The 14,658-nt window shown below is 45.3% G+C and overlaps 1 protein-coding gene across 4 annotated transcripts in view; it reads left to right on the top strand.

Annotated features, from left to right (window-relative positions):
- KCTD1 (potassium channel tetramerization domain containing 1) overlaps window positions 1-12,140 on the top strand; it is a 178,196-nt gene extending 166,056 nt beyond the window's left edge. For all 4 annotated transcript variants that reach the window (XM_024580725.3, XM_024580726.4, XM_024580724.4 and 1 more), the window contains exons 4-5: window positions 7,074-7,379; window positions 11,173-12,140. In XM_024580725.3, the coding sequence (XP_024436493.1) occupies window positions 7,074-7,379; window positions 11,173-11,331 (465 nt within the window). In that variant the 3' untranslated portion in view covers window positions 11,332-12,140. The remainder of the gene's footprint in view (window positions 1-7,073; window positions 7,380-11,172) is intronic.
- Window positions 12,141-14,658: the final 2,518 nt, after the last annotated feature.

Genomic DNA, 14,658 nt, shown 5'->3' with positions numbered 1-14,658 from the left:
TCTAGGGTCAAATTAACTTCCAGCTGAAGACCAGCAGTGTGGCTGAAGGAGAAGAGGAAGGCAGTATTTACGGGAAGGACACTAGTTTATCTCACAGAACCAGTGGGAACATTCTCTAAAGTGGAAACAGCAGGGCAGCTCTGAGGACCTCGGTCATGAGTGTGGGCTCCTGCAGCAAGCACTGCCTTTCATGTGGCTCTGTGCCAGCGGTGCCCAGGGTCTCCTTCTCCTTCCTCAGCTCTACAGAGAGACTATCTGATTGGCTCAGGCTGGCTCCAGTGCTTACATTGTAGTCAATCACCCGTGGCGTGGCTTCTAGGTTCCCACTCCCAAGGACTGAACTTTCTCAGGGAAGGCAGAGTGGTGAGCTGGTAGACCCTCAGGAAGTTTCTTCTTCTCTGGTACCCAAGAGTATGCCCACTTAGAGCATCCGCTGCAGCCCACGGTCTCCGCTACCACACCTCGAATTGTGTCCCCAGTGCATAGACCATACTCCTAGTACTCCTGCCCAGGCCCCTTCTCTCCCTCAGAGGTGAGACTAGCTGTAGCAGCCAGCGCCACCCCTCCCCAGCCCCTGCCCTCACCACACCCGACTCATCAGGCCTAATTCCTACCGCACAGTGTCCGGGTGGCTTGCCAAGCCAGAGTGTGGCTTCAAGGTACAGAGGGATCTGTCTTCAGCTCCGCCATCAGCACCCCATCATTGTCACCTATGTATACTTTTAGCCTTTCTGTACGAGATTCAGAGGGTGGGGCTGCACGCAGTGGCCAGACAGAGAAAGGGCACTTTGCTGCTGCTTCCGTTTCCTTTAATAGCCATCAGGATATATCTTGGGCTGGGTATCCTTGCCCCAGAAAAACAAGTGTAGCCGGGAGAGGCTGGAAGTGGTGCCACGGTGCCACTGGGCAGGCGGGCACTGACAGACAACAGTGGCTCACCTCCCGCTCAGAGTCTTAAAAGGAAAGTCAGTCCTGCAGAGATGTGTTTTTTTTCTTAAAATGACCGCTGCTTGAATGCTATTTTTGAAATGTAAAATATAAAGTCTTTTCATTTCCCCTCATTTTCTTGGTGTCTCTACTTCGCAGGTGCTCTAATGCATACAAGGTCCGGCACAAATAATGCCCCCTTTTTTATTACAAAATCATAAGCATGTAATTCTGTAATATAGTAATATCATACTCAAGCACACCATATGCCATTTTAGGTGAAATGTTCAAATTAAAACTATAAATTATTACACCTATATTATCACCCTACCAACCACACTCCAGCAGGCGTTACTTCTGCTGGACCCTGTATGTACCCTGCCTTCGGGGGAAGCAAGCTCTACCCAGGGCCCAGGCGCAGGATGCCACCACCCCGAGCAGCAGTAGGAGAGGAGCTGCTAGAGCTGCTGGGAAGACTTGGATAGGTTCAACACTCTTTGTACCCATAGTGCCCAGCATGGCATCTGGCATGTGAACAGATCTTAAAATGAGTGGTTGAGTTGCCTTTTGATGTAAGGACCCGTCAACTGCTATGTAAAACTGCAAGTACATTAGGCGTTAAATAAGCCTTTGAACTGTGATGTAGAACTAGAAACGGTGTGTGGTAAGCTGAATCATGGCCCCCAAAGGCGTTCATTTCCTAATCCCAGAACCTGGGAATATGTTACCTTGCAAAAGGGACCTTGCTGGTGTGATTAACTTAAGGCTCTGGAGATGGGAGCTTATCCAGGATCATCCAGATGGGCCCAAAGGAATCACCAGCGTCCTTAGAAGTGAAAGCGAGAGGCCGGAGGGGCAGAGGCAGACAAGGACATGTGATGAAGGAAAGGATGTGATTGCTAGCCAGGAACCAAAATGTGGGCAGCCCCGGGAGCTGGAAGAGACAAGGAAGCGGTTCTCCCAAGGAGCCTCCAAAGGGACGGCAGTGCTGCTGACACCTTGACTTTAGCTCTGTGAGGCCCATTTCCAACTTCTGACCCCCAAACAGTAGGAGAAGAAATGTGTGTTGTTTTAAGCCACCGAATTTGGGGTAATTTCTTACAGCAGCAATAGAGAAATAATACATTGTGTGTGTAAATATATCACTTTTCTCTTTCTAGGGAAAATGTTTTCTATACTCCAAATATTTAATCAAGAGATAAGCTTTTGAAACATGGCCCATTTGCATTTTGGAGTCCACCTGTATTTACTTTCTTGTTCCATATATCTGTCTCCAGGGTCTTATGGAGGTTCCATTTATTCATCTGTAAAGTGAGATCTTGATCATTCTGCCTCGAAAAACCATTGTAAATCCCCAAAAGATAATTATTTTAAAAATATGTCTTCTAGGATTTTAAAACTATTTAAACATGATAATAGATGTGTGAATAACCTATTTCCCCTTAGCTGGATATGAGGCTAAGCAAGAAATATGGCTGATGGCTTTCTTCATTCGAGAAGATCAAATTTGCATGGGAACAGAGAAAAGTGATGGCATCTAGAACATTCTGGATTTGCTTTGCTGCAAGCAAATATGGATGCTTTGGATTCATTTCCTTCAAAGACGAACTGGGGCCAAACCTCCTCCTGCCCCATAAACTCCCGCTCGTTCCCACCTCGTACCTTCAGCATAAGAGACCAAGTCGGCTAGAGTTTGTAAAAGTCAAAGAAAGGAATGGTGGGCATTGTCAGTTGAGAACTGAGCCTTAAGGAAAGACGATGTCAAAAGATGCAGAGACCAGAAGGAAATGAGCACAAGGCCAGAAAATCTGAAAGGAAACATGATAAACTCTTAAAAATAGGGGATTTAGACAATAAAGTGAAATGATCCTGATTGAGGAGGGAAAGGAGGACAAGGTTTCTAAAGAAAGCAGGCTTGGGGACTGAGTCTGTCCTGCAGGGGATTCTCTGAGGAGCCCAGGCTGGAAGCATTAGGAAGGCGAGGAAGACAAATACAAAGGAGCCTGCCAAGAAAATGAATGGCCAGCGTGCGCTTAACCGTGCAGAAAATGGTAACAGCAACAACAGGGACCTTTTTTAGTTCTCGGGCCGGCCAACGCTTGGAGGCAAGTCAGCGCGGAAGCTGATGGCCAAGGGAAGCCCATGTGCTCACCTGCTCCCTAGTGTCTGCTTCCCCCAGCACAGACCTGAGAGAACAGTGTGGTAAAGGAAGAAATGGAGCCCCGGCAGTCAAGAGAGTCAAGGAACCAGCCCCTGATGGCCTGAAGTAGGTTCAGGGTAGGCCCACGAGATTGCATCCCAAGTACAGGGTGACCTTGGGGGAGCCCTTTTAAACCTTCACTTTAATGACCACTAGCAGGATCCTTGAGAGATCACTGAGCAGGGCCAAGTCTAGTGAGGGGCAGTGTTTCTGTAATTTTCCAAAAGCAGATCACGATGAATGTGAACAGCCTTACATAGGGAGGCACTCTTCTCAGTCCATGGCCAGACGTCAGAGTGGATTATTACACGTGTGGCTTGTAAACTCAGAGGGAAAAGGTGATGGTGAAGATTCAGAGTCAGCATAGGGGGATCCTATAAATATCATTGCCTTTGGGGTATGCTAGAAAAAGCCATAGATGAGAGCATTGCCATGGACACAGACTCATAGAATATCAAGGCTAGATGCACCTTTAATGTACTTTACAGATAGGAAACTGGAACCCCAAATAGTTAAGAAGAATCTCTGGGCAATAGGGAGACTCGGGCCCTCCCACACCTCCAGCCTTTCCCTGGGAGTCCCACCCAAACACATGGTATTTCAACAAGACATCTAGCAAAGGCCACAATTATGGGCTGGATGATCTTCGAATTACAGGTTTTATAACTGCTTGAACAGCCAAAATCCAGAGTCTTGATTTACTACCTGAGTATCAGCCTGAACAAAGCCCTGTATGTAGCCCTGTCCTCTCAGGACTTGAAGAAATGATTCACATATAGAAGCAGAACACCCAGTTAGAAACGACACAGAAAGGAAAGGGAACCCTGGAACACAGCATGAGAGAGTCCACATTTTTCTCAATGTGTTGGGACAAGTTCAGAACCTATGGTGCACAGTTTAAAGAGAGACAATATTGTATGTCAACTGTAAGTGAAAAATCATTTTTTTAAAATAAAGGGATAAATAATGGAGGTTTAAATTTTTTTGCAAATGTGGAATGAGGAAGACTTAGCCCAATACAGGCTCTTGTGAAAAAAATGTAGGGATTTCACTGTAAGCAAAATGTTGAGAGTAATGGGACTGCCAAGAAAGCCAGTGCAGCCTTATGCTGTGTGGTAGGCGGAATCCTGGCCTCCAAAGATGTCCATGTCCTCATTCCTGGAAGCTATGAATATGTACCTTACATGGCAAAAGGGAGTTTGCAGATATGATAAAATTAAGGATCTTGAGATAGGAATCCAGGTTGACCCAATGTCCTCACAGGACATGGAGTGAAAGAAGGAGGCAGGAGGGTCAGAACAAGAGGAGAGATACCACAACAGACACAGAGGTAGGAGTGATGTAGGACCACAAGCCAAGGAGTGCAGGAAGCCTCTGGAAGCTGGGAGAGGCAAGGAGATGGATTCTTCCCCAGAGCTTCCAGGAGAAATGCAGCTTTAATGACCCATTCTTGACTTCTGGCTTCTAGAACTGTAAGAGAATACATGTGTATTGTTTTAAGTCAGTACATTTGCGGTAGTTGTTACAGCAGCCATAGTGAGCTAATGCAGGCTGCCTTAAGAGTGGTTAGTGTGCCCGGCCAGCAGAGGTTGTACAATGCACTGATTAGATCACATCTGAAACGTGGTTACATCAGTTCCAGTCTGAGTTTTAGGAAGCATGTTGACAATGTCAAATACATACCAGATGCTGAAGAACTTTTATGTCATAACAAATGAAAAGGAGCTGGAAAGATTGTATATTTCCACCCTGAATAATGTTAAGACATAAGAGTTATCTGCGAATGTTGGAAGGGTTAATATGTCAGAGAAAGATTAAGATCACTAAAACCCCAGAGGAAAGAATTAAGAACAAATAAGTTGGAGTTACAGGGAAATTCAGGTCATTTTAATGAAAACATTTACACCATTCAGAGCTGCAGAGTAAATGCATGCAGCGCCTTGTTAGGTAGTGAGCTTCCCAGCACTGGAAGCACTCAGCAGCTGAGTGGTCACTACTCACAGGCGTTAGAAAGGGCTCCTCCGCAGGGCCAGGACCCACCCAGAAAACTGATCTCAGCACCTTTATGATTTGAGGACTTTATGAGTCTAGAAAGACAAGGCACATTTTCCATGGAGTCCAGGTCTTCTTGTGCTAAAATTTGTGATTAACTCTCAAAGGAAAATAAAAGGCAGCAGTAGGGGTTCTCACTTCCGTTACTTGTGTCATTCTCAATGCTGTTTTTAAATCTCCTCGAGAGCCATCATCTTGATTAGTAAGTAAAGTACTGAGGTCAGCATCTCACAGCTGTACTTCAAAGACAGCAAGGCCACCATGGTGGGGAGGGGCCTTAAGTCGACCAGGAGGAACTGTGGAATCCCCATTCCTGCCCTCAGTTCTACTCCATTTTAACAGTAGCCACACCTCAGCTCAGTTCTCAAGTCCTCAGATCAAACAGTACCTCCTGTGGGTCAGGAGGCTAAGCAGGGAGCAGTATGTGAAATGAATATGATCAGAGCAATGGGCCGCTGCTGTCCTGAAGGGAACGAAGACGCCTGTGCATAATGGAGTTGTAGGAAAAGACTGAAGCAGCAGCCCATTCTGCTGATGAGTATCAACCATAGCATCTTCCACCTGGCCCAAGTTTCTCACGATAGAAAGTGGAAGAGCCAGCTAGAGGCCCACTGGTGCTTTCTCATCTTTCCATGCCGTTTTTTCCGGACATCTCCATAATGCTGCTGCTTGACGTGCAAAAGAAAGAGCAAAGTGCCTAATGAAACCAGTTCTCCTGTGGTCATCCTGCCCCTGTGCTCCACCCATGCGGAAGGCAGAGGCCTCCTCCAGCACGCAGGCCGGGCTTCCAGCATCCGCCCTCCTGCAGGCTCCAGGCACCGCCTGCCAGCTCCCGCCCCAGGACAAGGCAGAAATGCCTATGTCAGTTGATTACAATGTTCTCTCAGTCAACCTGTCCAGACAAGCATCCACTTACCTCACACCCAGAGATGATTGTGGCCATAGCTACGTTTAGACATAATATTGACCTGCCTGATAACATTGTTCCTAAGCTGTTGCGTCCCCCTCATCCTGCTTTGTTTCCCCTTCCGTGGCTTGCGTGTGTGTTCTGATACCTGTTTGCCAGATTTCTGTTTTAACTTAAATAGATTTTTAAAGGCAGCAGAAAAGGAAGCCATGCCTAGAGACAGGGTGATGGTGCTTTCAGAGATGGACTTGTTTCCTTTCCACACTCTGTCCTGCAGGGGTCAAGGCCCAGTGTGTTTGCCTCTCTCACTTTCTGATGGCAGCACGGCTCAGTGGCCAAGGGCAGCGCGCCAGCCGCCACATCTCCATCCGCCTCCCGCACACATCGCAGATCAACACCCGAATCTGGGTGAAAGCAGCGTGGCCTCCAGGCGCGCCCCTACCACTTCTTCAGCCCCACTTCTACCGTCGCGCTGCCCCCTGTCCCTCTGGCGTTGCCCCCCGAAGGCGACGGGGACTACAGGCTTCCGGAGAAAGGCGCAGCGTTGTGTCTCCTTCCTCAGTTGATGCTGGTGTTTCATCCGAGAGGATATCACGTGGATTCCCACCGACACAGTCACACTTTAAATTGTCAAAGGCGTTTCTCTACAAAGAGTGAATCCTTCCACTCCCAGTTTTCTCATCTGCAAAATGAGAATACTAATGATTCCCAAGTCATGTGGAGATTAGAGGACTGACTGCGCGTGAAGCACCGAGACAGGGCCCACCTGGCCCTTAACTCTTCGCTCCTTTTCTCATCACTGAGCGAATGAATTCAATGAGTGAGTGAATGCAAACCGAGGCCGTGCAAACGTGTTCTAAGTGAACAATTTACACCTAGGTTTAATTACTGAAATAACGGGTGAAAAATTCACAGCTCCTATGTGGACGTTTTTGGTACTTTATGTTTGTAGTTTGCACTGTGAAATGTTTGCTTGTTTTTTTTCAGGACTACACTTTGTTATATGAAGAGGCAAAATATTTCCAGCTTCAGCCCATGTTGTTGGAGATGGAAAGATGGAAGCAGGACAGAGAAACCGGTCGCTTTTCGAGGCCCTGTGAGTGCCTAGTGGTGCGTGTCGCCCCAGACCTCGGAGAAAGGATCACACTCAGTGGTGACAAATCCTTGATAGAAGAAGTGTTTCCAGAGATCGGTGACGTGATGTGTAACTCTGTCAACGCAGGGTGGAATCACGACTCGACGCACGTCATTAGGTTTCCACTGAATGGCTACTGTCACCTCAACTCAGTCCAGGTATAGCATTGTCATACACTGTGGCATCGAATGTCACTCTTAATGCTGTTGCTTACTTAGCCTTGCCTTCCCATGGTGCCTGTCTTCCAAAGAGCTGAGAAACTCTCTCTTGTGGTGACACTTCTGTTGGGTTGGTAAACCTGTTCACCCCTCTACAGCATTCATTCAATCATTCCACAGATATTTATTGAACATCTACTATGTGCCAGATGCTGCTTTGAGCACTGGAGATAAAAGAGACAAAACAGAGACAACAGCTCCATTTCCATGGAACTTACATTATACGGATGGAAAGGACAGAGTGGTACAAATAGTAGCCAACACAAATTTGGTCAGGTAGCGAGAAGAGGATATCTGGGATCAATTATTCTAGCAGTTACCAGCAAGTGCTGAAGACCCTGAGGTAGGAGTATGTTTGGGATATTGAGGAGTATCAGGCAAGCTAGTGCGGCTTGAAGAGAGTAAGGTGGGATGGGGAGTGCTAAGACACTGGGCCAGTGGGTGGCCAGAGACAGATTGTGGATTGCCTCGTAGAGGGTGGGAAGCACTCTAGGATTTTTGTTTTTGTTTTCTTTTGGTTTGGGTTCATTCGCTGGTATGAGAAAATGGAAAGCCATTTGAGGATTTTGAGCGAAAGACTGACATGCAACTCGTATTTGAAAATGAATACTCCAGCAGCAGGTGGAAGACAATGGAAGAAAGGAGGCCAGTTAGAAAGCTATGGGCCAAGCAATGGCTGAGAAGTGTCCTATTCTGTGCACTGCCTTACTACCCTGAACGCTCCCTATCTCATCTGACCTCAGACGCTAAGCAGGGTTGGGCCTGGTTAGTACTTGGATGGGAGAAGTGTCCAATTCTGAATATCTTGAATGTAGAGCTAATGAGTTTTTCTTTTATTTTTTAAAAAGATTTTATTTATTCATTTTTAGAGATGGGGGGAAGAAGAAAGAGAGGGAGAGAAACATCAATATGTGGTTGCCTCTCATGCAACCCCTAACTGGGAATCTGGCCCACAACCCAGGCATGTGCCCTGACTGGGAATCGAACCAATGACCCTTTGGTTTACAGGCCAGCGCTCAATAAACTGAGCCACACCAGCCAGGAGCTGATGAGGTTTTCTGATGATGGCTGCAGGTTTTAAGACAGAAGCCAAAGATGACTAAAATTTGTTGTTGTCATTTTTAAAAATAATATATATCTTTTTGGTTTTTATTGATTTTTAGAGAGAAAGGGGGAGAGAGAGAAAGAGAGGGAAACATTGATTTGTTCCACCCATCTACGCATTCACTGGTTGATTCCTGTATGTGCCCCCACGAGGGATCAAACCGGCAACCTTTGCATAAACAGGACTAGAAGCACCCACTCTATCTTTCTGCTTCTTGATGAGTATTCCACAACTGTTTATAATTGTTTAAATGGATGAACAGATGTTTGAGAGCAGAACAGCAGGAACTATTGTCAGAACCGGGCCCTGGGCATGCTAGAGGAGGTCAAACACTCCCAGGCTGCCGGGTTATCCAGGTCTGGGGGTGTACCCCACAGCACCCTGGGCAGTGTTCCAGAGCAGAGCAGGGCCTTCCTGACAGCCCCGCCCCTCCCACCTCCCCCACCCCCCACCCCGTGCTCCTCTCCTCTCCACAGAGGGAGGGGCAGAGCCAGGGTAGTATTTCATCGCTTCTCTAGGGCTCCATCTCTCCCACACAAAACCTCAGTCCACCCCTCGGTCCATTGAATAACTGTCCTAAAATCGAGCCTGATGAGTTTCCCCATCATTCAACTCTGAGCACATGTGGAGATTTTCACCTGGGTTCATGTCATCGTAGGACTTGATCATGACCCATTGTAGCTTCCTGCGCCACTGACCAAGAACTAGGCACTGTCCTCTAGGCCTTCAGAGGCTTTGAGACAAGGCACTTGAGACCTGAGACCTGTGGGGTGATTTTAATATTCTCAAATGATTGCTAACTTTGAGGAACTTTTAAGTTGATGTTTAAAAAGTAATGTCCGAAAAGCATAAGCTATTTGCGTTCTGTTGGAATAAGCTTTGACCACATCCAAGATAACATTGGATCATATTTAAAAATTATCATATTATGCATATTGAACCCCCTGGGGAAGAAGCTTTGGGACTTCCTTTTTAGCAATTTAGCAACTGTAACAGCGCTGAAAGACAAAGGATACCAGAGTTCAGCTCTTTATTGTTCAAAGCTTCCTCTACCTTCGTCATTTCTCTCCTCATCGTGGCAAAAAAATCCTTTTTGAGGTGGTTTGGCCCTGCAAACTGGAGTTTTTCTTGCTGACAGACAACATTCTTGCCTCTACTGGGGAAAGTCTCCTTAGAGTGAGCCGTTCTTCACCTTTGTATTCACCAAAGCCCATCTGGATTTTGAACTTAGGACGCATCTTCTTCGTCCGGTCCTTTGTTGACTGGCGTGCATATTTTGTGAGTGCATCTCCAGGAATAGAGCAGTACAGGGTAGAAGGTTCATTTTTTTTTCTCTCTTGAGGGCTTTTTTTTAAAATTTGCCAGCAGTTGAAGTTTTAATTTTCAGAAAGCTTACTCTTGTTTTCTAATCTTATCTAGTTAGCTGTTTTACAAGACAGCAGATCTTACATACTCCATATAAAAGTAGGTGACCAAAAAAGAATAATAATTTTCAAAAACAGCAATGATTCACTTTACATTGACTACATTTTGAAAGTTACTTAGTAACATTTCCCTTCATTCAAAGAAAAATTGAGCCAGATATATTTTTTCAAGTTATGATTGAGCCATCTTGCCTTGAGAGTGGCATAGAAGCAATTTAATTTATTCTGAATCCTGGAAGGGAACATTTGCAAGTCTAATATTTGTTGGATTCCTAAAGAAACAGAATGCTCTAGTTCAGTTTCCTGTATTTTTGCCTAAGAGTTGTAGGAACTGTTTCCGGCATTTAAGAGTGTCAGACATGTAGCGACAAACCCAGGGATTTTTTAGGCATAAGGTATTTGATTCATTAAAGAATAGATTAGGTGGCTTATGTTTATATGAGACATTTAGAATTTATTTTGGATATGTGTTCCAATATATCACCATCACATTTATTCTTGCCTCCCTGAATGCACACCAGGCAATAAACCTATTTCAGATGCCACAAACATGAAAACCTGTAGGTAAACCTCAGTTGTCTTCAGTTTGTTCTGCTTTTGCGATGACATCAGTCTTCCAAGCTGGAATATATTAACTCGGTATTGGGAAACTTGAACAATGGCAGGACTAAGAGTGAATGAGTTGAGTGAATCACTGGCTGAGTAAATTCAAATAGTATCACTGACTTTCCTTCACCTTATAGAATATATTTTAGTGGCAAATGAGCTTTGAAATGTGAGCCATTTTTCCTCCAGAGAAGGTAGTTACACACATTGCAAAAAACATAGGATTTGAGGCCAAACGGACCTGATTTCGAAACTCAACTCCATCACTTACCGTGAGCCTCAGTTTTCTCATCGGTGAAATGGGCTAACACCACCCTTTTTTTTTTTTCCCCCAGGAGGTTGTAATGATTAATGAACTTGGCACGTGGAAAGCTAGCATGTAAAGGCCCATTTTAGATGTTACAGATGTTTGTTCCCTCCCTTCCTGCCCTTTAATTCAGTCTTCATTTGAAAGCAGAAACTTCAAGAGACCTAGGGGTTGGAGAAGCTTGGCCAGAGATGTATATGATTTCAAGCTTTACGACAGTTCTTTGGGCTGTTTATGTGGCCAAAGGACATGTCTCGTCCCTAACCGGATGCTTGTCTTGGCCCCTCGCAGGTCCTCGAGAGGTTGCAGCAAAGAGGATTTGAAATCGTGGGCTCCTGTGGGGGAGGAGTGGACTCGTCTCAGTTCAGCGAATACGTCCTGCGGAGGGAACTGAGGCGGACACCCCGCGGTCCCTCTGTCATCCGGATAAAGCAAGAGCCTCTGGACTAAATGGACATATTTCTTATGCAAAAAGGAAAAAAATACACACCCAGTAACGCAAACCACAAAAAGGGACATTTATGTGCAGTTGGGACAGCAAACCAATCCTGGACCTAAAATTAAATAAAAGACACATTTATATCCGATAGAGACCACACCTGTATTCATATGGGAACAATTGGAATAGTGATATCTTCAAGGTGTAAAAAATATATAAATATATATATATCAAAAGGTAGGAAATGCAAAAAAAAAAAAAAAGTGGTAGCTACAGTCGGTGCTGTGATGGCCGTGAAGTGTCCTGGGCCTGCCGAGGCCTCTGACCGGTAAACAAGCCATGAGCAGTGAGGACGCGTCCTTGCGGTTTCCATTGCCAACAGCCATCCGTTGGTTCTTTTTCCTTTGTCTTTCTTTTTTTCCCTTTTTTTTTTTTTTAAACACACACCTTGACTCAGTATCTTTGCATATGGAGGTTTCATGTCTCTCTTTAGGCTGGGACCAGGCAGGACTTCAGAAAAACTCATGAGCACATTGCATTCGAAAGACATTAGACATGAAATTTTAAATGTAGTTTGTACAGAAGTCACACTTTTTTGTCCGCCTCACAGATGTGAACGTTACTTTGTTTTTAAACTGATCAGTTTTGCAAAGGGGCCAGAATTATTACTTGTTAGAGTTGCACCAGTTTGAGTCTGCTGCTTTCCTACAGTTTTTCAAATTTTATAATGTATTAAATACAATAAACTCTGTTTAAAAAATAAGGTCTGTGTGAAACACATATTGGGGTGAAGCTATGTTAAAATGAAATTTTCCTTTTTAAAATTTTCTGTGTTGAGCATCAGAAAGAGGCCTTAGTCTTCTCCCACTAAAGGATAAGGGTGTTGTCACCTGTGCTGAACAGTCCTGTTCCCACTCAGCCACTGTCCTGTCCTGTGCTTTGTTACTCTGCACTGGTGAGCAAGATACATCTTGCTGCTTTGAACTCATCCTTCACAAATATCAGTTACCTGTTGCTGCAGAGCGAACCACACCAACGTAGCAGCTTAGAACAACATTTTCTTCTCTCTTGTGACTCTGGTTCTCTTGTGTGGACTGGCCTTCTCTGGGCTGCGTCTGCTGCCTGTGATGTCATCCAGGGTGTGACTGGGCTGGGGTGCCCAAGATGGCTCCCCACAGGGCTGCCAATTGATACTGGCTGTGGGCCTCTCCAGTGGCTTGGGCCCCTCCCAGTACGGGAGCTGGCTTCCAAGAGGGAGTGTCCTGAGCTCAGGTGTTCCAGGAGGGAGGAAGCAGACGCCGCAGTCTTCTGAAAGGCTAGGCCTGGACCCGTCCCATGTACTTCCGCAGCAATCTGTTGGTTCCAGGGGAGGGGAAATACTATCCACCTGTTGGGGAGATGGGCTAAGAATTTGTAACCAACTTGAACCTGCTGGATGGAACACCTGTCTAAAAGATGCAATTAGTAGGTCACTATGGCTTTGGAAGAAGTAGGGAAAATCTCAGTGCCAGAATGAACACTTTCTTATTAGCCAGAGAGGTAAGAAACCGGAAATTGCAATACCACTTTGGGATTAAGCCCTCAGCTTTCCCAAGGCATTAGTGATTTGGGAAGCTCCTCCATCAGCCCTGCCATCACCTCTCTGCCCTACCTCCTCTTCCTCGTTTCAGACACTCTGGCATGATGATAAGATTGAGAGGCAAACTACAGTGTGTTTCTGCTACAGAGATGTTCCTGTGGTGATGGGCTATTTCCATCCTGAACTTTCTTTTTTTAAATGAAAAAGTCTGTGCCTGAGGACACTACTAATGAAAATATCTCTGGCTTCTGAAACTAAAAGTAAGTTGTTAATGGCTCCCATCACCCCCTGAAACACAGAGATGGTCCGAACACTCAATTACTCTAATGACTGCCAGCCAGGCTTCCATGCAGGTGTTTAATTTCCCTTTATTTGGAACTGCCACAGCGCCGGCTCAGATGGAGACAGCCAGGGCTGCTCCCACGGGCTGCTTGGTCATCACGTCCTGTGGACAGGAGAGGGTGATTGCTATGTGATTTTACTAGCCATCCACTCTCATTAGGCAGATTTTCCCAAATCGAGCCCTCACCTTGGCACATTCTGCTGGTCATTGTCACCGGTGAACATTCACCCAGCACTCCCGATGTACACACGGTTAGTCCTGTCCCAACCAATCAGTCCACCGCAGTCTGCCTTAGCTTTCATCATTCACTTTGTTCTTTTCTAAGTCCCGTGCCCATTTATACAACTACGATCCAAGCGCACATTCTCTTTTCTTTCTCTGGATTTTTGCAAATGAAGTGCATTGGGGTGACATTGGTTAGTAACATCATATAGATTGCAGGTGCACAACTTAAGATACGACATCTGTATACTCGATTGTGTGATTGCCTGTTCCACAAAAACCGACACAGTTCAGTGGAGCCACCGTATCATGCAATTTTCACATTTTTAGGTCTTAAAACACACAGATTCCCACATACCAAAGTACCCCAAGAAAAAACTGGCCACTCACAATATGTATTTCCCTGCCTCACCATCCATACGCAGCTCGGACTCGGATTCGCCAGCTGTCACGGTCACTGCAGCCGTGCTTGTTTTCCCCCGGAGGATCGACCAAGGGTCACGTGTGGCATTTATTAACAATGTCTTCCTAGACCCTAATTTAGAAAGGGCCCACGCCCCTGTTTTTGGTCTTCAGTGACATTAATTTATTTAAAGAGTCTAGGTCAACTGGTTTGTAGTTTGTTGCACAATCCGTATTTGTCTGGTTGGTCCCTCATTGGTAAAGTCAGGTTAATTTTATTTTTCCAGAAATGCTACACAGATGATGCTGTGTCCCTCAGTGCATCACATCACAAGGGTCTGTCTGGCCCATGATGGTGACAGTAATGTTTTATTTCTATTTTTAGGGGTTTTTTTTCTTTGCTATTATAAATCTTACTGCATATCAGTTGTGGTTTTTCTTTGGTGACGGTAACCTTGACCACTTGGTTGAAGTGACAGCTACCAAATTTCTCCAACGTAAAAGTAGTTTTTCCCTTTGCAATTATTAAGTAGCCAAACTATACAAATATCCTGTCCCTCAACACACGTTCACCAGTGATTTTAACATCCATTGGTAATCTTTTCCAGAACCAATCATTTGCCTTGGTGGTCATAAAAGAGTACTTAGAAGAAACTCCTATTGTTTGCACCATTGGTATTTGAAAGAACCTTTTTTTTATTTTTAGCAAAATACAGTCCTTTAGAGCACACAAACTATAATCCCTGGCCTGCTCTTTCCTGAGAAGTGTTTTAGAAAAGTGTAAGGAGGCAA

This window comes from Desmodus rotundus, chromosome 10, assembly GCF_022682495.2.
Source record: "Desmodus rotundus isolate HL8 chromosome 10, HLdesRot8A.1, whole genome shotgun sequence".
Lineage (NCBI taxonomy): Eukaryota > Metazoa > Chordata > Mammalia > Chiroptera > Phyllostomidae > Desmodus > Desmodus rotundus.
This window is presented reverse-complemented; position numbering and strand designations above follow the sequence as displayed.